Source organism: Pelmatolapia mariae, linkage group LG22 (assembly GCF_036321145.2).
Source record: "Pelmatolapia mariae isolate MD_Pm_ZW linkage group LG22, Pm_UMD_F_2, whole genome shotgun sequence".
In the NCBI taxonomy this organism is placed as follows: Eukaryota; Metazoa; Chordata; class Actinopteri; order Cichliformes; family Cichlidae; genus Pelmatolapia; species Pelmatolapia mariae.
The window spans coordinates 31016001-31041095 of NC_086245.2; the positions used below are offsets into that span (position 1 = coordinate 31016001).

At 40.6% G+C, this 25095-nt stretch overlaps 1 protein-coding gene across 3 annotated transcripts in view; it reads right to left on the bottom strand.

The window, feature by feature from the left end:
- Positions 1-25095, bottom strand: part of ptprua (protein tyrosine phosphatase receptor type Ua) — a 245385-nt gene that overhangs the window by 40041 nt on the left and 180249 nt on the right. For 2 of the 3 annotated variants that reach the window (XM_065471329.1, XM_065471327.1), the window contains exons 11-17: positions 23384-23486; positions 20841-21120; positions 13274-13310; positions 6164-6302; positions 3782-3811; positions 3168-3328; positions 2647-2834 (exon numbers count right to left, since the gene is read on the bottom strand). In XM_065471329.1, the coding sequence (XP_065327401.1) occupies positions 2647-2834; positions 3168-3328; positions 3782-3811; positions 6164-6302; positions 13274-13310; positions 20841-21120; positions 23384-23486 (938 nt within the window). The remainder of the gene's footprint in view (positions 1-2646; positions 2835-3167; positions 3329-3781; positions 3812-6163; positions 6303-13273; positions 13311-20840; positions 21121-23383; positions 23487-25095) is intronic. The other variant, XM_065471328.1, reaches the window with a different exon arrangement.

Below are 25095 nucleotides of genomic sequence, written 5' to 3' on the forward strand. Positions count from 1 at the left end.
AATATATACGGCTCTCTTAAGGTTCACTAGTCTTCCAAGAGATAACAAAATGACACAACATCACTTTTAAGTAGCCACATCCTGGTGAAGGGGCACAGGTTCTATCCTCTAGTGTATTCACTGACTCTTGCTCCAGATGTTGACTTTCACAACACATACTGTACCTCACCTACCCCCAGGGCCTGACTCATTCATAACCCCCCCACAATGCCTTGCAACATGTCTGATCAATGGCAGCAGCAGTGTGACCCTGTGGGAAATAAGGGTTATGAAGTCTGACAGCAGAGTGCAGGCTGATCCCCTTCATCTTGTTTATTTCTCCAGGCGATGAGGAGCCAGACTGAGGAGTGAAAAAGCGACCCATATATTGATTTTGGAGGAGGGGGGGGATTTGTTGGCCCCTCAGGTGATAGCTTAATGAATCGAAAAAGTGCATCTGGCTTCCTGCAGCTGTAGGTGCAGAGAAAAAAATTCCCTATCACAATTGGATGATGTTGAGAATTTTATATTATATTAACCAGAACTCTGAGTGGCGCAACTTTGGAAATAGTAATTAGTGCTCTTATAAGAAGAATGTTCAGCATATATGCATTAACTCTGTAATGCAAATGAAGTAAAAAACATATTCATGCTCATGAATATTCAAGACCCCATTTATAATGCTTCAAAACAGACAGCATTGGTCTGGAATATTATACAGATGGGGCTCTGTACACTGTAACATATCGGGAATTTTGACATGATGCTATCTGACAAATGATTCACTTATTTTTCTCAGCTACAAGAAATAAATGAAATTTCACAGGTATGAGGCCCTTAGGTGTAATGTTCTTTAAAGAGGTGTGTTGACCAGTGACTTTTGCTCTGTGCAGGTTCTTCAACTTCAAGCTAAGAAAATCAATTTGTCATGGAACTGGCGTTGTATACTAGAAGTTGACAGCAAACCAATAAAACAAATATGGAAGCATAATATGATTCAACACTTTGAAAGACTGTAACTTTGTCAAAGAAGAAAAAAAAACAAACAAAAACAGCCAAGACCAAAGGTACATATGGCTAGGCAGCTAGCACCAGGACTAGCGACAGGTTACAGCAAACGGTAGCTAGAGAGCATCTGGCAAAAATAGCTCAACTAATTAAAACAAACAAAAAAACAAAAACTTGAATACAGAACTGAGTAGTTTGGAACTGATTTAATAGATAAATTAAGTAATAATTAGATGTAAAGTAATAATTAGATGCATGAGCGCAAACTAATGATTGGGCTAGCTAGCAGTAGAAATTTCTAGCTAGTAGAATAAATAATTAAAACTATATAAGTAATTTCTAACATCTGAATAAACCATTGAATTTGTTAGCTAATTCTAGAATATAAGATAAACTCTTAAAATACCTGTCAAAAATGATCAACATTTTACTTACTTCAAAAGTGAACTACAACATTTTACATGTCTTGCTAGTAGGCCCATTTTGTGAACTTGTCAAGTCCTTGACCAAACATAATACTAAAGTCTTCTAGGTAAAGATGACAGCAAAACAGACATGAATATCAGACTACGACAAACACAGGCAATGTCATTGCCCCCCCCCCCCCCAAAAAAAAAAAATCTCTAACTTTAGGCCAGTTGGCTAATAGTCACAGAATTTTGCATTAACATTTAATTTACAAATTTGGTGGTAGGACTTCCCCTCTAGCTACAATACTGTAAAAAAAAGTCTTGTGCTACCCCTCATTCTTACATTACTTATTGAAGAACAACCCTCTTCTTTGATTGTTTATTTCCTTTTGTGTCGTTCTTTGTCAAGATAAGCTTCAATAGTGCAGAGGTATGGGCTCTAGAAGGCCAATCCATAACTGATAGAGTTCCAATCTTTGTTTTTTTATCCAGTGACTTTTACTCCATTGGGATCAATATCATACTGAAAGACGAAGCCAATCAAATGCTTTCCAGATGGTATACCATGGTAGATCAAAATCTGACAGTATTTTTTGGCAATTTTAATTCCATTGATTTTGACAAGGTCCCCAACACCTCGGCTCAAATGCAGCCAAAAAACATGACAGCGTCGCCACCATGTTTTACAGACGGTTGTTGACACTCACTGTTGCACCTTATTCCTGACATTTCCATATATACTGACAACAATTTTATCCCAAAATTTCACTTTTGGATTCATCATCGAATTGTTGCCACTGATTTTCAGTCAAGTTCTTGTGTAATGTGCCAATCTAACTGGACTGAATATAAAAAAAAGCCAAAGTCCAAAGAAAAACTTTGAAAGACCTTGAGAAACCCGGGAGAACCACTGCTCAAGACCACTTTAAAATTTTATAAGAAGGTCTGGCTTTTTGGAAGGAAAATATAAATAAATGAGGGGTAGTTTCAAACCTTTGCATAACACTGTATGCTTAGAGAGAGAAGTATACAGTGTTGCACACTATATACCTTTGACTGTTAAATACTGGAGACACATTAGACTATGTGGATACCATTAAGCTAACAAAGTGGATTAACAATTTCAATAGCTACATACATTTATAGATAGACACTTAAAATTGCAACATAACAAAAAACTAAATTTTTAGCTAAATCTAATGGAAAAAAAAAGCACAAATGAATTGTGTGTTTTTCATACATGCCTTACCTCATACTCTTGTTTGAAACCATATCCCTCAGCTGTCTTCATCTGGTTGATGTGCTGGAGGAGGTCAGCCACCCTTACAGCAGGATGGAGCTGACCCGTGTGATATGGCGAGCTTTTCCTCCGACAGTGACGTTGGGGTGAGCCTCCCAGTAAACTGCTAGACTCATTGACGGAGCTACGCTGCTCATCTGGGAACACAAACACATACAGTTCAAGGCATCCAGCTGACACTGAGGATTCTGCGGCACATGCTCTGTTCTTTTTTATTAATGTAAAAAAGTCTAGGGGGCAGCTTAAAGGAAAAAGTCAGCATTTCTGCAGAGATGTGAGTGCTGACTGGTGCTGCAGAATATTCAAACAGACAAGAGCCTTTCAGGAGATTTCTCTGTCCAAAGCATCTTACGTTTTGACAGGACAGATTGGATATATGTTTGCAAACATGGCTGAAGGTCAGAAAGCAGGAAGCTGCATTCTCTCTAGACACTTTCTCAAAAGTACTCATGTGTTCCTTGCTGCCTTACTTCGAGCATTGCAGCCGTGGGCATCCATGAAGGAGTGGGCCATCCTCTCATCTTGCTGGAGAGTGCTCTGCTCTGTCATGCTGCAATCCAGAGAGCTCAGCTTCCGACTCTTCTCCTGCCTGTAGGACATGGCTGCCTTGTTTATGGCCACCTTCTTCCTACTGTAGAAAGGCAGGAAGAGAGGTGGGAGGATAGAGAAAGGCAGGGAGCAAATACAGACAGAGGATGGCAGAGAAGGTGAGAAGTGAGAGAAAGACAGGCAAAGAGATAAGGAATAAAGGAAAGGAGGGTGGGTGAGGAGATGAGAAATTGGAGTGAAAGGGAAATATAAGGGCCACAAGATTGAAACTGGACGAGGGGAAAAGTGAGATCTGGTGATAGCAAGAGTGTGTCATGGGTGGCAGTAAGGTTCTGCTGAAGTGGTGTGTGTGTATATATGTGTGCTTGTTTGTGTATGTGTTTGTGTGTGTGTGTTTGGTGGTGGGGTGGGGGGTCGATTTGAGAATGTGGTGGAGATAGCAATGCTTATTTCCACTCTAGTAATCCTGGGTCTACAAAGGGCAAGCAAGGGGAAGATGGCATCAGGGTGGAAGATGGAGAAAGGAGTAACTTACGGGTAGTAAGGGTAAGAATAGAAGTCCCTTCTGATTAGCATGAAGGAGGAGGAAAGGAGAGAGACAGAGAGTGAGGAGAAAAAAAAGAGAGGTGACTATGGTTTATCAAGATGGACATCAGAAAGATAAATGAAGATGCTCAGTGTGTTGGAATGTTCCTGGCTGGCCATCGCGAGGCAGAAGACAGGTTCACCTCATAACACAACTCACATTGGGACCAACAAAAGATTTTTAAAAATTTCAACTAATGGAGGTCTAAGAACAAAAACATCATAAATAAAACTGATAGTATAGAGGTGTGTGTGCATCTTTCATTTGGATTAATCTCATTAAATACATTGAAGGTGCCTTACGTTTGCTTCTAGTGTTTGGGAACATTTTAGGGAACTAAGAGGTTTTTTTTTCTAAAGGAAAGATTAATCATATCACATTTTAAAAATCAACAAGCTAGCTTTAAAAAAATCTGTATTCCATCACTGCTTTGTTAATCACAGGATTTCCTTTGCGGGTCTGTGTTGTGTTTACAAGCAGACTGTGTTTGTAAACAAGCAGTTGTTGACCCAGTGCTTTGTGTTTACTTTGTGTTTTTGGAGTCTTATTTATTCGTTATGTCCTCTCTGTATTTTATATTTCCTAGTTTAGTTTGCTTACACCCTTGACTTTATTCAGTGTTTCTAGTTCAGGTTGTCTTGGTTATTATTTGGTTCCATTCATGTCTCCGTGTCCTTCCCTCAGCAATCCCCCAGTTAGGTCTTCATGATCGTCCAATCATGTCTGTGTGGGTGTGTCTGGTTTCTCTCACCCTTTGTCGTCATTTGTCCCTTTTGTCCCTCACTCTCTCTTTTCTCCCTCTGTTCCCTGGGTTCTGTCAGTCTGCGTCTCAGTGTGTGTGCTCCCTGTACTTCCTGTATTACTTTGATAGTTTCCTGTCTGGTGTCCATCATGTTCAGTTTTGCTTTGTGTGTTAGATTGTTGATTTGATTGATTTGTTTTAGTTCATGTGAAACTGATCTGACAGTTAAGTAGTGTTGCGAAAAACAAAATATAAAATTTGAACCCCAAGAACCGAATGACTCATTTTTCATGAAGTTACAATAAGAAGAATCACAACTATCCAAAAACAACTGTATGACTTAATCTAAGAGATATAAAAAGCAAATAATAAAAAAGCGGTAGTGTGTATTTTAAATTGTATGCTCAAAAAACATGTAATCTAATCTAATCTACCTGTCTGTGACATCTAAATCTATCAAGATTTTTCCATTTGTCATATATTTTAGCTTAATATTTAAGTTGATTTCATCCATAAATGATGGATTCGTTTTTTAACACTTGTTTATTTTGCTCTTAGGTTCATTAGCTTTGAGTGAGCCTGATGAAACATAATAAGTTGTTGACTCCACCACCTTCACTTTGCAAGTGTTCCCATGAATATCACAAAGTTTAAAGTTGGTTTAAAGCTGAAATTTGGCATGCAGCAAGCACATCCTTTGTTTTTGACTCCTGTCTGCATTTAACCAGCACCCTCCTGAATATGCCACTATGCAGGGATCTCTGATATTCCGAATGATAACTGAAAACATTAATGTATACAGTCTCTCTTTGTACATGCAGAGAGATAATATCGTGTGCCTAAATATAAACAGGTCTGCTCCCATTGCTCCCGTGCGGCTGTCTAGTTTCTATTGTGGTGGCTAGATTGGCCCAGTGAATCTTATCAGTCACCGCCTTCCTCCAGACATCCCCATTCATTCTCCCTCTATTCACAGCAAAAAAATTCCTCAGGGCTGAGGAGCCCACCCCTACCCACTGCCTCAACAAAAAAAAGCAAAAAAACAACCTTCCTAACCAATTACTAGCCCATCCACTGGCACCTCACAGCTGCTTGCCTCATGTAATTGAGTGGGCAATGGAATAACATGCCCCTTGATGAAATATTTCACACTCAGATGAGTGTTCCGCCATTGCCCAGCGAGCAAAGGAAGAATACACTGCAGGTGCGATCGACGACAGAGGTAATTTGCAGGTGGAAAGCAGCCAGCGATTCCAGTGCGAACAGGCTGCATTTGAATGTGTTCAGCCAACACGCAGACCTTGAAATTAAAAGATGAGATGAGAAACACAAAAGCTCAGCTGAGGCAGCAGTGGGAGAGTTTAGGATTAATGCTCTACCATTCCACTAACTCTGGTTGTAATTCACTCTCACTGCCAAATGCTTTCCTCAATAGACCCTAGCTGCCAAGTGGGATAGAGATAAATTTACTCCTCTGGATGGCCTATGCAGGAACAATAAGACTTCAAACCATAAATGTTTAACCGTGAAAAGCTCTAACCCGTCTCATGTCGGCTGGCCAGCAGACAAACATTTTCGCAGCCACTCACCCCTTCTTGACGATAATGACGATGGCCCCCAGCAGTAGAATGAGGACCACGAGACCGCCGGCGCAGGCTCCCAGGATTAGACCCATGTCCTCAGCATGCTGGGATACCTCCAGAGCCCTCTTCGAATCCTTACAAGCAGCTGCAAATTAGTCATGATGGACAGGTGAGGAAGTGAGAAAGTTACAAAGACAGCCTCCACTATCAATGATTATTCATTTCTAAATGCAAACTCTAGGCGCAACAGTTAGTGATTCAGTGTCAATAAATGATCGATTTTGGAATCATTACCATAAACAAACAAAACTGTAAACACAATTGGCACTCTTTCTCAATCTGCTGGAATCTTGTATTGATTTTTGGCACACCACAGGATTATTATCACAAACAGAACGTAAATGTTGACTCACCGCAATGACCAAGAAAACATAATTTACTCATACAACTCAGGTTTGAAATGACTGATTTATAGCAACAGAAGGATGGAGTGGACTGTTCTGGCTCTGAGCTCAAATTTGCTACAAATCTGGAAGTGATAAGTAAAGTATCTCCCAGAGCCTACAGGTAGATGTTGGGGTGGTGGAGGGGTTATAACCACACAGAGTGAGGGAGGGATGGGAAATGAAGGTGTGTGGTACATGACGTTGTATAGCTAAAGTTGCGGAGTAGCAGATTTCTGTTCATGAGATGGAAATATTAGATTTTTAACTTTTTAATTTTTTTCTTGGATTTTGAAAAGATAACATTTTACAAGATAGCATTAATGGGTCAGAGGTGGAAAAGGAGGACATACTGCGGCGGTCCATTTATTTGTATTTCCCTGTTTTGACGTTGTGACAAAACAGGTAATCATTTTTGAGTGCATGCGCTGCACCTCCTGATAAATATGACTCATCTGCGTCCTGGTGTGCTGACATAAGAAGCGATCGTGCACTTAATGTTTCTGTTCATCTTTTTGCTCCATATCTTTATAAAAGCTTTCCCTTTTCTGTGTATTAGTTAGGGTGATGGAGTTGTTCTTGAAAATGTCATGCTATCAAATATGACGCTCAGAAAATTCAAATGACAGGTAACCAGAGAGATGGATTCCTTAGGGTCTTTCTCACTCGACAGCTTCTGAAAAGCAAGATGAGAGGATGGCCCATCACATACGAATAATATTCCCTTCCCTGCAATTAACTTGAGTTGACACATTTTTTGTGCCATTGTTTGATTTAAAATTCAACGGTACGTCTTCTATAGGTGAAAGAGTACATTTGAGTAAACAAAGTCGTCACTCTTTATTGAATCTAGATTAATGACTGGGGTAGTGTTTCACATTAAAAAAAATCATCTAATTATGGAGGATTGCTAGAAGGAAATCCATAGCAAGATTTACCTGATATGGCATCCTATCCTAATTGTATGCATTTCAGATTAATTTGGGTTGAGCAGCCTGCTGAGAACAGCTTCAAAGAATCTGCATTAAATGCTTCAAAGATGGCCCGATATGAACTAATTCATATAATATGTTCAGTTATGTATTCAAACATCATGGCCATGCTAGAAAGATTTAAAAAAAACTATTCACCAGGCTGATATAAGCAAAGCTGAGTATTGAGGGAAGTTCAAACTTATGCAAGACTGTTTCGAGCTGTTTCTCACCATTCAAATGATTTGTTGTACTTAATCGCTAGAGGCTGCCCAAAAATAAAGCCCTTACTAGAAGATATTTGGAAAGGCTTGAACAGCGTTCTCATGCGCTGACATCAGTGTCGTGAACATTCAGCTTCTCTACAAAGAGAAGCTAAACATGCTTGGCTTGGGAGAAAGGATGCGGGGTCGGTTATCTCACTGAGCTGATGCAAGCTCTCAATCAGGCTGCTATTTCCTTCCAACCCATATGTCACATTCACATGTCTGTCTGTGCTGCCATCTGAGCTAGACAACAGAGCGGAATTCTTCTCTCTCTGTGAATCAGCAGGGCTCCCTGTGGTGTTTTATCAAAAGGTGAAATATTGTTATTAACTATCAATGAATCGAAGAAGTATTATTGCACTCGTGACAGCAAGCTCTTTATTAACAAGCCACCTCTTGCTGATGAGAAAACAAATAGAGTTGGGAATGAGAGAAAATACAGAGAAATGTAATCATCACGGGGTCCTGGGCCTGTCTCAGCATGCTTGGCAGAGCAGGATAAAGGCTCAACAAAGCAAAGATGTTTCAAATGGAAGTTAGTGCCTTCTACCGAAAAGACTTGCGTGTATGCGTGTGTGGAGTGCGGTGGGGGTGTTTGCAGTGAGGCAGGATGCTGAGTTTGGCTTGATAAGCTGTGGATTGGTGGTGACTATAGCTCCTGGCAGAGAATACAGCAGCCTGACAGACTTGCCATAATCACGCAAATCACACTGGGTGAGTCATTCTGTCTTTAGAGGCATATTTAGAAAATGGCTAGCATGGTTGAATTCATGGCAGTGGTCATCAACAGAAAACCATGGGTGCAGTAAATGGCACGTCTCGCCATCATTTATCATTTCCTTGTGTGGGTTTACTATTTATCAGGGAGGACGCATTTGGCTAGGATTTAGTATGCACATAATGTAAATCCAACAAACTGGAAAAAGACTGCAATGGACTATAGTATGCAGGTAAATTCAGTACAACAGCAAATGTCACAGTCTCCACTTTTTGCAAAGACTCTTTCATAAAATTCGTTGCTATTCTCCTTCGCTGAACAATTCAAACTCTTGTGCTTTGCTCTGTTTTCAGTCAATGTTAAGGCACAGTCAAGGAAATTCTTCTTTTGTAACTTACATTATTTGTCTGAAATAAGTTATGAAACACAAATGTAACAGAAAGTGCAGAATCAAATTTAAGAAGTAGCACTCAGAGTGCAAACCTCTGCCAAGGCAGCTCACTTCCGTTAACATACTGGGCAGCTAACGAGGCACATCATTCTCTTTGTCATGACAATACTTTCTTTAAGATATAATGTATTTTGGGATCAATTTGAAAGGAAGACAGATGTGAAATAGGAAATTGAGTTTAGAGGTCAAATGTGACCAACTATAACGTGATATTTAGAATCCTCATATACTGTTATCATGTCCTAAATGCTGCCAATACAAAGACAGGCAGTAGAACTTTAAGCATTGTGTTAAAGATAAGAGATAGTTTATGAAATTTTGTCCTCATTTGACCCTAAAGAGGATGTCAGAGGTCCAAAGTAACTTGATATTTAAACTCTCCATATACCATTCTCCATATGTTGCCAATAAAAAAAATGGCATTAAGGAAAAATAGCTTTACATAGCATATCTTAAGATCAATCTGTTGACCTTAAAGGAGAGGTCAAAGGTCAGATGTGACATGATGTTTAAAATCTTTATACTGCACTTTCTATATGTTGACAATAACCACCACGCTTAAGGCAAATTTAAATGTATTGTTAACATGACTCCACTCTACAGCCTCTACAAATTTTTATCAGAATTCACCTAAAACTTTCTGAAGACAGACAGAATGACACTTTCTGACACTACCTAAAACATAACCCTTGGAGGCAATAACTAGAAAACATCACAACAGTACAATAGTACCAACATAATTGCAAAATGAACCGCAACCAGTTAGTAAGAACTTTTATCTCCAGGAGATAAACTCAGAGAAAGAACGAAAAGCACTTGTGCATAGTGTCAACACACTGCATTGCCTTAATAGTAGGTCAACACAGACTGGAATAAAATTCAGCATAGAACAAATTGGAATAAGTTAGCCAATAAGAAGTCAGAGCAGAAGAATGACAAGCATGGCATAATTACGTTATTAGACTGAATGCTAAAGCAGATTTCATCAGGAGATGTAGGAAGTGTCAACTCTGCATTAACAGCAAAACAACATCAGCAGCAGCTTAAAAAGGAAGCAGATCAGAGAGCCTCATGTGACAAAATACACACTTTCCTGGTCACATATTACTTGAAGCTGCCAGATAAAAAAAAGAAAAGAAGAAAAGTTGTTTTTAAAGAAAGATCTGCGTCTCTCGATAACTGTGGTAAATAAGAAAAAAAGTTATTTAAGAATTTATGGTATGATGTGATTCCATTCAGCTGTCAAACCGATTTTAAGCAGAAATCTCAAAAGCTAAATGTGAGATTCATGCCTTCCCATATGGAAAAGAAATAGTAAAAACTTACATGATTTACTCATGAAAGTGGCCACTTTCTCATTACTTTCATATATTGTTTTAGTAAGTATCCAAAACATACAAGTTTCATTTATATAATTTTTCAAGGGATCTTATATCTGTTTTCATCCTTGTATGCTTTTCATACAAGTTTCACACAAGACAGATACAAACTTTATAAGATTTATATATATCTTTTCCATATGGGTTCTCATGGCTGAGCTGACGTGAATAAACACCTCCTCTTGTCACAGAATAAGGTGTCTTCTTGAGACAACTTGATGTTTAATGAAAATGTTATTGTTCTGTACAGTTGGCCAATGGCATATTTCTGGGGACAAAAACAAAGAAAAGCACCAAAACACCAGGAGGTCATAGATAAAAAAAAAAGACCCTGTAATTGGTGTCTTGGCCAAACACACAGCTGGCATGTGGGAGGACATAAGAACCTGCAGAAATGGTCTTATGGGGACCTCTGTCCCACCTCCGAGAGAAGTTTAGTAATATCAGCAGGTTCTCTACCACAGTCATATATGCACAAATACAGTACAAAATATGCCTCCAACCCACCTCTTCTGCTTAAGTGGCAAGCTGGCAGACAATAGTATGGCAGAAATCTTTGATGTCTTGATGTCACTTCTCATATGAAAGAGTTCACAGGGAAGAGAATGCAATTTAACTGCCATCTTTCTCTAGAGCATTACTAACTTGAAGCATAATTCAGCAGGGAAGAAGGCTGGAAAAAGTTAATTTCACCTGCTGTATGTCTCCCATCCCCTGGTTGTTTGAACTGAAAGGCCTCTATCAGTGTCTGTCTGTCAAGCAAACACTCCTGGTCGCTTCCTCTCTCAGGCACAAGGGGCGGGTGGCGGGAGGGAACCTTGTTGCACTGTGGATTTCAAAGCCATCAAAGCCCAAGGAGAGGGGGGTTGCCAAAATGTCAGTGTCAGTGATTCAAGAGGTACTGAGTGAGAACAGTGATGCATGTTTGCTTTCACCTTTCCTCCACTGTCTCGGGGCTGCGGGCAGATTGGCAAGAGAGCTTCCTCCCTGCAACACCCAAAGCAGCACTAAGGCCGTATCAAATATCCTAAGCCTGATCCAGAACAACTGACAAACTCCCTGACATGCACCCTGCACCACTGAAGCACAAAGGATGTAGTGGTAGTAGTGGTTACGTTTACCTAGAGATTTACTTTGACTTATTCAACATTATGGTGACAAGAAAAAGATGACTGGCACCCTCTGAGTCCCCTCAGTGGTGCTGCTAATGTTTTTATAAACTGCTTCTTATATAATTTTCCACTTTAACTTTAACTGCTTATAGTCATAATGACGGATTCCACAAATAACTGTGCATGTGTGAGCAAATAAAGTGTAACATAAATACATAAAAAGTGTATCTGCAAATATTAATAAGCTGACAACTGTAAATTTAGAATTTCCTCTACATAGTTTGGCTTTAACTTGATATAAACTTGCACAAAAGCTGACACACTGAAGTAGAAAAAAAAGGTTTTCAGATGATTTGCTGAATTCCTCAAATAGGTACAACTGCTCGTTGACACAAATATCAGCCAATTATAAGACAGCAAATCAACATGTTCAGGCACGTATACATGGTCAAGATCATGATGGGGAAGAAAAGCGATTTAACAGCAAATTTTAGGGGGTGGTCAGTGACAACTCCTGTGTAATGTATAACGTAATACCCAAGACAAACTTTGAGATCTTATCCTAATGTATTTGTTAATTCATTTCACACATAAATAAGAGGGAAAACATTTCTTGAGGGAAAGAAACAAACTCATATGTACAAGTTTTATTGTGACCTGTAGAGGTCCACGTCTAGAATGAGCTCGAAGGCACAATTAAAAAAACAGCTGAACAGGAACTCTGCATGGCTGGCATTTTCAAAATCTACTATAGTGTCACATGTAAAGTATACTTTCTAATTTATTCACAATACGATTTCCATGTGTAAATGTCTTGATTAGTATTATTATACTGTAAGATCTTTAAACTAATTTTAGGAAATTTTTGAGAACTTACAGTATTATAATGATGTTTGAAATGATAAATTTGTATTTTTAAGTGTTTTATCTGATATTTGGAATTATTGGACAGCTTGAAATTACATTTGAATTGATTTGTAAATAACCTGAAACTGAACTGAAAGTGATGTCCATCACTTTATCACCACAGTGTACCCATCTTCTAATGGCTGCTTCCAACAGCATGACATGGTATGTCACAAAGCTTTAATCATCTCATACTGGTTTCTTGAACATTCAATTCAATTTTATTTATACAGTGCCAAAGCACAACAACAGTCACCTCAAGGCGCTTTATATTGTAAGGTAGACCCTACAATAATACATACAGAGAAAAACAACAATCATATAACCCTCTATGAGCAAGCACTTTGGTGACAGTGGGAAGGAAAAACTCCCTTTTAAAAGGAAGAAACCTCCGGCAGAACCAGGCTCAGGGAGGGGCGGGGCCATCTGCTGCGACTGGTTGGGGTGACATGACAATTAGTTGTGCTTATCTGTACTCTAGTGGCCTCCACAAACACCAGATCTCAATTGAATAGAGCATCTTTGGGATGTGGCAGAACAGGAGATTAAAGTCATTGATGTGCAGCTGATGAATATGATGTGCTGGTGAAGTGGGAAGTGAGTATATAGCCACTGCTGTGTAACATATGGGTGGCCTTAAAGTGGCTACATGCACTTATTATCTATCTCTAGGAACCACGCATGTCTGTCATAGAAAGAGCCAGAGGCTCACCAAAGTCATTAGAGTTCAACCACTGGGACCATGTATGTCATGGAATACATCAAACAGCATTTATGGCTGTAAATAGTTATTTCTTTATTTAAGGAATTCTGAAGTGATAACTAATGTGTGATATTATAGCTTATTTGATGTGAAAATGTAAGTTTTACCTTTGCGAGCAATCCGAATGCAGTTTATTCTGGTCTCCTGTGGATAAAGAAAAAGCTGAGTAAATGATAAAGGCACACACTCACACACATCACATTGCTTCTTAATTATGAGTCATTCTGTTAAAAACAACCACCTTGTGTAAATTGTAAAACACATGCAGCCCAAACCTCTGCTGTGTGGAGAAAATAATTGAAATTTCCAAGTGCATGACAGCTCCCTGTGATGTGAGCAACCTCTGCTCCCCTTCACAATGTGAAGCCACTCCTTCCCAAAACAGCCATCTCTGTCCCAGAGACAGAGGGGCAAGTTTCCAAATTAAGATTTAAGGAAGCTAAATTAGCCTTTATGGGCAATTATGCTAATCTGTGCTCTAAGATTGGATTCTGACCCTTTCACCTAAAACGTTTGCCAAATTGCCTTTTATAATTGGAAATTTGTTTCAAGTGGATTCTCATCTTCTTCCATCTTTTATAGTGACAGATAAGTTATATTTACTTCCTCCCAGGGGTTATTAAAGCAGCGAAAAGTAGTATGTCATGAGTTAGCCTATCCTCTGTCAAGATGGGATGTAGGTCTTCTGAAACAGAAATGCAAACAACATGCAAGCAAAGTAATTGATTGATATGAGCTCTAAGTCATCATGTGCGATGACCCTGACCCTAACACTTTTTCTATATACTTAGTGGACAAAAAACATGTATCTGACTTGCAAGATACAAGTAGAGTAGCAAGTATTCTGCCAAGTTAGCCATTGAAGTACACATCTTATTAATAACATATCATTAACATAAAGAAAACTCTGGAGCATACTAAACTCAGTGTCAGCTGGTGGCCTTGTGGTGTAATGGGAGAGCAATGCTCTCTGTATATGCATTTATACAGATGCTATACAGCATCTGTATAAACACTGATGCTGGCGTTGGCCTCCTGCATATCTTAATCTGCATAGGTTAAGTCCGATCTTAACCCACTCTAAGATTAAAAGCACATAAATCCGTCCAGTTTTAGCCTGATATATCTCAATATCTACTCTCCATTTAGCTCTCAATTTGTTTCTTTAGCCATTATATGCTTCCCTGTGTTCATAGGATAGTTGCTACTTTTGTTTTCTATTACATTCGAACTTTGCACACTGATTTATTTATTTATTTATGCATTAATTTTTTATAATCTCTTTATTAAATTATTAAAACCTCTAAACTGATGCCTGATGCTGAACACATGGTGCTGAATGTTGATCCTAAAACCCAAAAAATAAGCATAAAGGTGCTAAAGACTTTAACGGTTGAAAGAAAATTATATTAGTTACAAGCTCCCACGGGTTGTTAGCAACGCTAGCTATTTTTTGAATTTTTTGAATGTATTTATTTAAAAGGGACATATTAGTTAACATATATCCATGTAAATATGCCAGATTTAGCCAGAAGGCTACATCTGTCCATATAAATATCAGTATAAGTGACACGTAACCCCAGATGATGTGTAAACACATTCAACAGGGGGAGATTTCGTTGTACATGACCATAAACGGCTATTCTATTCTACTCTATTCTATTCTATTCTATTGTACTCTATTCTGAGATCTCAGCATGGTGATGTTTTCATGTCTCAAGTCACAGATATTTTGGCAGTAATCAAGATTTTTCTAAAGTGGCTCCTACAAAAATAACAGAGGGGGAAAAAAACACTTGGAAAAGTGTGTGTTTGTTTCCTGGTTATGTGTTTCGCAATAAACTGGCAACACCAGTCATGCATCTTTCAAGCCCCAGTGACAGCATATCTGCCAAAGCAATTACGGTTTCAATTCAATGGCAGCTCATGGTCCACAGTATGCCCCGTACATCTAATTTATCCAGAGTAATTGTCAAAATAATTAGGTTTTTTCCCCCTTTCTCTCAGAGCTGCCCATCGCTCATGAAACACAGCTACAATTTAGAAAACAGACTTGAGATATTTTGCAGGACAAAAAAGAAAAGCGCAAAAATGAATTATAATATTCGGATTTCTAAAAGCTGCTGTGCCAAAAGAAGTTTTCGATTGATTTTAGAGACAGAATCATTTCAAATGCCAGGTCACAATGAGAGAAGCTAACTGTTGACATCAGAGATTTCACTTGGACATGCAACATCTTGTTTTTCACCAGGACCAGACACTGACTGTATTCATTTATTCTTTTAAGCTCTTGAAGTCCACCCAACGAGACAAACACTGGTTGCATCCTGTGAGGACTGAGATAGCTGGACAAACATATAGCTGAGATGGTGGAGACAGGTAGACATGCATAACAGCCATATGTGCCTAATGATTTAAAGAGAATTTGCTTTCAGTGTTTCTGTGGCTGCTGTCCAGCACTTTCCTTGTTCATGCTTCAGTCATTTTTTCAATAGCTTGAGGAGTTTCTTTTCCGATCACTTTAAGTCTGGGGGAGAGTGTTTGATTTTTTTCCCCACAGAAAATTGACTTTTAAAGAGCTTAAATATGAGGCAATCTGGCAACTGAAAGATTACTAATGAAAAGAAAAGGTGCAAACTCTATTCCACAAGTAATTATCTTGTAAAAAATTCAGCCACTTTGCTCATGTAATGTCTTTAAGTGTTTTAGGTAGAAAAAGGTTTGTCTTTCCATTTTCAATGAGAAATAATGTAAGATTAACAAGTCTAAAAATAGGGGCTAATTGAGGCTTTCTAAAAAGCAGATCATACAGTAATGTGCCAAATTCTCACCCCTCTTTATATTCTGCTTCCAAACTTTATTTACATTTTTAAAATGGTTTTGAGCAATAGTTTTCTAGTCTTTCTGAATATCTTTCAAATTTTTCCTTTGAACACTGTCTGCTTTTCACTCAGTTTTAGTCCAATCCTTGCTTTATGCACTATATTTCCAAAAGTATTTGTTCGTCTGCCTGCACACGCATATAAAGTTCAGTGCATTCAATTCTTAATCCATAGGGTTTAATGTGATCATGGCCCACCTTTTGCAGCTATACTAGCTTCAACTCTTCTGGAAAGTCTTTCCACAAGGTTTAAGAGTATGATTATGGGAATTTTTGACCAATCTTCCAGAGAAATATTTGTGATATTGGACAAGAAGGCCTGGCTTGCAGTCTCCTCTCTAATTCGTCTCAAAAGTGTTCTGTCAGGTTGCGGTCAGGACTATGTGCAGGCCAGTCAAGTTCTTCCACACTGGAGTTGCTCATCCATGTCTTTATGGACCCTGCTTTGTTGACTGGTCATTGCACGAGGAAGCAGCCATTCCCAAACATCAAAGTCAGGAGCTTAAAATTGTCTAAAATATCTTGGTATCTAGAATTATCAAGAGTTCTTTTAATTTTAATTAAGGCAGAGGCCAACTTCTCAAAAAGCAACCGCACACCATAAGCCTCCCTTCCAGAAAACTTTAGACTTGGCACAATGCTGTGAGGCAAGTACTGTTCTCCTGACAACAGCCAAACCCAGACTCATCCATCAGATTGCCAGATAGAGATGCATAGACAAGAACATCTCCACTTCTCTAGAGTCCAGTTTCGGTGTGCCTTACACTAGTGCTTTACATTGCACTTGGTGATGTAAGGCTTGGATGCAGCTCTCTACGCACTGTTCTTATGCTAATCTGAAGGCTACGTGAGGTTTGGAAGTCTATAGCGACTGACCTCTGCAGAAGGCTGGCAACTGCTCACTATGTTCCTCAGCATCCTCTGACCCTGCTGTGAGTCGATGTTGTTCCTAATCACTTGCTCTTTGTTACAATACCAATAACAGTTGACAGTGGAATATTCAATGGGCTGCAACACGTTCTTGCTCCCAAAGCGTAATATTTAATGGTAGGTGACAAATCGTCAACATATTACTTTTCCAGGCACCCAACACGTCCCTAAATGACAAGATCAGAAAAACGAGGATTGAACATGAGAACCGTTTGGAATCAATCTACACATGTTCATTCATTTTACTTTAATCGCTTTGGAAAACTGGGCCCGTGGAGGCCGCAAACGCCGACGCAGAGGGAGAAGATCTGGCGTTCTGGTTCGACTGAGACGGCGCACTAACAGACCACCGTTACCCAGTTTATTACTGGCTAATGTGCAGTCTCTGGAGAACAAGCTGTGCGAGCTTCGGGCACGGATCTCATTCCAGCGAGAGATGCGGGACTGCTGCGTGATCTGCCTCACAGAAACCTGGCTATCGGACAAGGTACCGGACTCCGCAATACAACTACCGGGGTTCTCTGTGCACCGCGCGGACAGGTCACAGGAGCTTACTGGGAAAAGCAGAGGCGGTGGTGTATGTTTCATGATCAACAACAGCTGGTGTGATTATGCGAACGTGCACCCGGTCAAATCTTTCTGCTCACCGGACCTGGAGTACCTGATGATTAAGTGCCGGCCATTCTGGCTACCGAGGGAATTCACAGCAGTGATTATTACGGCTGTTTACATTCCCCCACAAGCCGACACTGACCGAGCACTCAGGGAACTGTACAGCGCGATCAGCAGTGAGGAAACCGCACACCCAGAGGCGGCGTTTATCACGACCGGGGACTTTAATAAGGGTAACCTGAAGAAAGTCTCACAAAAACTACACCAACACATCCATTTCAGCACTCGTGGAGACCGGCTTCTTGACCACTGCTACACCTCTTTCCGGGATGCATACAAAGCCCTCCCCCGCGCCCCATTCGGCCAATCAGATCACCGCTCCATCCTGCTCCTGCCCGCCTACAGGCAGAAGCTGAAACAGGAAGCTCCAACCCTGAGGGCGGTGCACCGGTGGTCGGACCAATCGGAGTCTATGCTGCGGGACTGTTTTGATCACGCGGACTGGGAAATGTTTCACGTGGCTGCTAAAGACATTGATGAGTACACAGACTCAGTCTGCGGATTTATCAGAAAATGCGTGGAAGATGTCATCCCATCCAGAACAGTTAAATCCTTCCCAAATCAAAAACCCTGGATTAACGGAGATGTTCGCACAGCACTGGCGGCACGGAGCACCGCTTTTGCCTCCGCGAACACATCGGACTACAAACACGCACATTACCAACTCCGGAAGACGATCAAAGCAGCCAAACGTGAGTACAGGGACAAGGTGGAGCAACATTTTGACAACCCTCGGAGTATGTGGCAGGGACTAAACACGATCACAGACTTTAGAGGGAAAACCAGCACACCGCAGACCACGGCCTCTCTGTGTGAGGATCTGAACGTATTCTACGCTAGATTCGACACAGCGAACACCACGAGACCGGACAGTGTGCGCACCGCGGATGACGTCAGTGCGCACACTGTGTCTGAGGAGGATGTGCGGAAGTGCTTCAGGAGGGTGAACGCACGCAAAGCTACTGGTCCGGACGGGATTCCCGGCCGCGTCCTCAAGTCATGCGCGGCTCAGCTGGCTGGAGTGTTTACACACATCTTCAACCTTTCCCTCTCTCTGTCTGTAGTCCCAGCCTGCTTCAAAATGGCCACCATCGTCCCTGTACCCAAATCCTCCACCATCTCCTCATTGAACGACTGGCGACCCGTAGCCCTGACCCCCATCGTGAGCAAATGCTTCGAGAAGCTGGTCAGGGACTTCATCTGCTCTGCACTACCCGACTCACTGGACCCTCTACAGTTCGCATACCGCCACAACAGGTCCACTGATGATGCCATAGCCCTGACACTCCATGCTGCCCTGTCACACCTGGAGAAGAGAGACACGTATGTGAGAATGCTGTTTGTAGATTACAGCTCAGCATTCAACACCATCGTTCCCTCGAAGCTGGACAGGAAACTGCAGGATCTAGGACTGAGCAGCTCCCTCTGCAGCTGGATCCTTAACTTCCTGTCTGACAGACGCCAAGTGGTCAGGCTGGGCAGCACCACCTCATCCCCCATCACACTGAACACTGGTGCTCCACAGGGGTGTGTACTGAGCCCTCTCCTGTACTCACTCTACACCTACGACTGCACGGCCACTAGAAACTCCAACATCATTGTGAAGTTTGCGGACGACACTACAGTGGTGGGTCTTATTACCAACGGTGATGAGACGGCCTACAGGGAGGAGGTCAGCGCCCTGACCCACTGGTGTCAAGACAACCATCTCACCCTCAACGTCGCAAAGACAAAGGAGTTGATAGTGGACTTCCGGAGGTGCAGAGGAGTACACACCCCCATCACCATCAACGGCGCTGCTGTGGAGAGAGTGAGCAGCTTCCGCTTCTTTGGGTTACATCTGGCTGAGGATCTTACGTGGTCAGTACACATAAACAAAACAGTGAAGAAGGCGCAGCAGCGCCTCTTCTTTCTCAGGAGACTGAAGAGATTCGGCATGAGCCCCCGCATCCTCAGGACCTTCTATTGCTGTGCCATTGAGAGCATCCTCACTGGATGCATCACCACCTGGTACGGCAACAGCACCGCTCACAACCGCAAAGCTCTCCAGAGAGTAGTGCGGTGTGCTGAACGGATAATTGGAGGTGAGCTTCCCTCCCTCCAAGACATCTACAGGAAGTGGTGCCTGAGGAAAGCGGGGAGGATCATCAAGGACTCCAGTCACCCCAGCCATAAACTGTTCAGACTACTTCCATCAGGAAGGAGGTTCTGCAGCATCCGGTCCCGTACCAGCAGACTGAGAGACAGCTTTTTCCACCAGGCCATCAGACTGCTGAACACGTCATAGACACCTCACCCTCACTACTGGAACTTCAACATTATGCACTCCATACTGTATATAAATACCACTGTTTTGCACATACCAACCTCTGTATATTTTATATATCTTATTTTATTGTTTACTTTATTTCATTTGTAAAACATGTATATACATACTATATACACACTCAAACACACACACGTAGAAAAACATATTTAGTATACACATTCAGTAATGTATATACCTTTACATATTGTACATATATTTATTACTTTTTAGATTAGCCATTTTTATATTTTGCTTGTTTTACATTATTGTATTTTGCACAACTCTGTTGCTTGTGAAGCTCGCACACAAGAATTTCACTCACATGTACTGTACCAGTGTACCTGCACATGTGATGTGACAATAAAAGTGATTTGATTTGATTTGATTTGAAAACACTATTTCACGTCATTAAAGAGCTGGTTACGGTTAGGGATAGGGACAAGGTTAGGGTTAGCGCTGGAACATGTATTACCACGGGACCGCCATTCTACTAGATTTCACCCATAACCTGGCGCGCAGCATAAAAACACGGAAGGTCACCTTTCGCGTTTCTCAGGAATGCCGTGGGACCTGACAAATCGTTGGGATGTTACGCATCGGGAGTGAGAACGGGCTGGAATATTTGGTAGCGAGGAAATTTCATGACTTATATAACTATTGCTCATGACTTATCATGACTCATGGCTATCACTGTACCATGCTGGAATTCACAGAGCTCCTGAAAGCGACCCATTCTTTCACAAATATTTGTAGATGGAGTCTACATGTGGCCATGGAAGTGATTGAAACACCTGAATTCAATGATTTGGATAGGTGAGTGAATAGTTTTTGCAAAATAGTGTCCGAGTAGCAGAGAAAAAAAAAACATTGTAATGGTTCTTACCCCTCTGAAGTTGCTGGTGGCCTGGAAGTAGATGAGGTAGTTCTTGGTTGGGTCCAAGGGACTGTTCCAGTAGCCATTGTAGGTGTGATTATCACCCACTGTGAAAGGCGTGGCCTCTGGCAGACTGCTGGGAGCCAGCTCAGCTGTGTAGTAATGTGGAGCCCCTTTGGCCTGAGCCTCGTTGTGGGAATTTGGAGTAGGGAAACAGTCCACAGTGCCCAGCTCCCTCCTCTTCACATGACGGGACCCATCCTCTTCCACCACCACTACCTGGTAGGCACTGGGACAGGACAATGTGGACCTTAGTGCCCCAAAAACCTATCATTTTAAAGATCAATTCTAATAGTTATAGTTAGGATTATTAGTTATTATTAGCTAATTCTAATAATAATATCGCTGTCAATAGTCATAATGCCAGGAACATACCATTCAGATCACACTGTGTTTGTTGCCCTTGTCCTTAAATTGTAGCATCATCATCATATATCCAGTCAGAAAAGTAATATTACTCCAGAGTTTTCGATACATGAAATGGATTAACTTTGGAATGATCTGGATGAGGAGATTCAGGCCCACAGAGCCAATGACCTTTAAATTCCTTCTTAAAACAAGTTTTTATAGATTGACTTTTACCTGATATTACTTCATGTTATGTTTCCTTTTGAAATCCTGTAATGTGTGGCCATTGTTTTCAGTTGTCTTGTTTAATATTTCTGGTTTCTTTGTTAATTATTTCATTGGCATTGTTTACTTTTTGTAATTTACCTACAATTAATTGTTGCTTTTAACTCATTAATGTTGAACTTTATATGCACACAGATTTGAATATGCCATCTACAGTGTTCATGATTTATTTTTTTAAATTAAACAGTTTGGACTAGAGTGTTCATTTGAAGATTGCACCCAACTGAAACCCAAATTCATAAATTATATCAAAATACAAGAAAACTCCACTCACTATTATTGAATTCCAGCTATTTTTTTTATTATAATTGATCTTTATTGGATATGTATATTTATTGAATAACACCACTTTTAATTATGTGATGTTATGTTTTAACAATTTTCATCAATGTTTTTTTTATGTTTTTCAGAGTTTCACGTAAGCACAACTGCATCCGCGGTCTGCCAGTTAACTCTTTCCAAATCAGCCTACCAGGTGAAAGTAAAGAAAGTACAAGCAGTAATTATATGGAAAAGTAGCATGATTAGTCATCCAGAGAACTCATGCTAATCTTTAAAAAGCCTGCATGGTAAGTAGGTATCATATGCAGGTCTGTAAGGCTCCAAACACAAGATGTTATTCCCTGTGTACTTTAGTTGCTGTTGCTTCAGCTAACAGGTGCTAACTAGATCCTTCGAGTAGCTCATGAGCTAGTGAAAGCGCATGAGCACATGTGAGTCCCCAACCCTGGTTCCAAAAAAGTCTGGCTACTGTGTAAAGTATGAATCATAACAAAATCAACATATTTGACATTTTCTAAACAATAAATAATTGGAAATAGTACAAATGTATGAAATTGGGAAATACTCCAGACAGGAAAATGAATGAATTTCGGCAGATGGCCGCCCCTCCCTAAGCCTGGTTCTGCCGGAGGTTTCTTCCTGTTAAAAGGGAGTTTTTTTCTCCCCACTGTCACCAAAGTGCTTACTCATAGGGGGTCATATGATTGTTGGGGTTTTCTCTGTATGTATTATTGTAGGGTCTACTTTACAATATAAAGCACATTGAGGTGACTGTTGTTGTGATTTGGCGCTGTATAAATAAAATTGAATTGAAAGATATGTCCCAAATTGTATATCAGCAGCCACCATTTACCAAACTGTGTTTGTTTGATTATTAATTTCAGTTATGAAAAAATGTTTTTACTACTCATGGCCACAATGAAGAAGCAATATTGTCACGACATTCTCTCGTTTGGCTTTAACAGAACCTCACCATGTGATGAATATTTTTCTATTGCACTGTTATATCTCTCCCAGAGAAATGCACTCCATGAAGGATTGGATGCGCTTTTCTAGTTGAAAGCCTGGTGCTTCAATTTTTTCTCAAAACCTGAGGTTTTACTGAAATTGGAGCGGGGGCGGGGGCCCATTATGGTGACACAATGTCTAACAGTCAGCATACGATAGGTTGACATGGAGCGTCATTCTAAAGCTGTGTGAAATGGGGAGTTAGGCTTCAGGACGGAATAACGAATAATGGCCCATTTTTTATTCCTTTTTTCCTGTTGCTATTGTGCCAACACATCATAACGTTCCGATGTCCTTGACCACTGGGCAAACATTAATGAGGAAACCTAATATTAATGGCTTGCATTTAATTTTGAACGCTTTGTGAACTTTGCAAAATCATCATGTTTCTGTGAAGACCCACTTTCTGGGACTTCATGCATTTTACTTGAAATGGTGTCTGCTATGCTTCAAGACTAAAGAACAATTTTCTAGTGCTTCACAGAGCTCGCTTTGACTGCAGCTATAAATATCAGAGCCTGGAACAGCACCAAATGAATGTCGGTGTAGGAGTGAAGCCTGCATTGTACCTGACAGGAGCCCCTCTCCCCAGGGCTGGGCGCAGCAGCACGGTGATGGTGCTCTCCGACTCACTCAGTGGAGAAGGGATGTCTTCATAGTCAAACACCGGAGCTGAGGGCAGAAAGAAAAGTGGGGAAAAAAATCTGAGTGTCAAAAAAGGGCTAACATATGTAGAAAAAGAGCAGGATGACTTTCCGGACTCTTTTTGCCGGCAAAGATGAAATATACTTTGTTTAGATTTGGGAGCTTCAACAGACACGTGGCTCCACTGCTCGATATTTTAGTAATGTTTTCTCCCCTACATTAAAAGATAAGAGTGTACCATCTTTGTTCATTACCCGCACTTGTCCCCAGCCTACTAGGGTGTGCAGGCCTCCCACACATTGACTGATGATGACTAGTAACAGCAGCCAACTACAGAGAAAACAAGAGGCTCTTATAATATAATTAGGACAGATCTCAATGCTGCACAACCTCAGCAAAGCTCTGGGGACAAAGGGGTTGAGTGTTCCCATCTCTGTTTACTACAGGGAGTGAATTAATTGGAGTACGTAGTGAAGCAAATGGCTATCCTGGTACAACAGATAAGCCAAAACAAAAAGGTTGGAAGTGGAAAATGTTTCTGCTGAGGCAAGGCATTAATGCCCGTCGTAAAAACCTGCTTGTGTAACCTGTCATCCGAAAAAACACACACTCATGCTTGCACACAAACATCTGAGGTCTGCATTATATGCAGTCGTGCTCAGGAGTGTTTGAGCCAGTGTGTGTTAGGTGGTTAAAGCCAATGAATAATGAAAAAACTAACGAGTACAGCATTACACTTGCATGTGTGGTACTAAACTGGAACAGGAGCTGGCTGCCCAGAGCTCCTGACAGCGCAGCCAGGTGGGAGCATGTGATACTATAGATTTAATTGTACACTCTGACATCTGCAAGCCCACATAAGCCACTTTCTAAACCGAATGGAACAGGTACAGATAATAGAGATGGATGCTGTATTACATACAGTGTGGGGGTCAAAGAATTCTCCTGGAATATAAAAAGCACCAAGATCCAGCAGAACCAAAAGGTATTTTTATTAAGACAATAACGTTTACAATCCACCAATCTCCCTGTTTGGCATCAGAAAACACCAGACTAAAATCAAAATGTTCAATATATTCTGCATGCCTAGGGATAAAGTTACGTCTTTGTCTGCTTTAGGAGACAGTAATAATAAATAGACATGAAGCAAGCACACTTGAATCAGAGGAGAAATGAAAAGGAAAAGAAACAACTTTAAAAAGAGAAACTGCTGTAAGCCATTAAACTGCCATAAAAGAAACTAATTAATAAAACTTTAACAATGAGCATTTTTTTTATATTTTACTTGAATGCACTGATTCTATTACTTTAATGTATAATATTTAATGTATTTAATGTATGAATGTAAAGGAGTTACATTCAAAATTTGAAAGTGCACTGCAATAGCTCAAGGTTGGATCTAGAGTGACTTTTTCACAAATACGGGACACCTATACCACACTAGACAATCCAAAAGTCATTCAGTCTTCCTGAAAATGTGCACCTTTAACCCCATAATTAAACAGTAATGTATCCCCTCAAAGCAGGTTTTCGACTCTGCATTAGAGCGCGGCTGTTCAGAACAACCATAAACATGTTTGACTTTCCCAAATTCTGAAGTTAACAAGAAGCACTCAGAGAGCGCAACCTTCCGCAA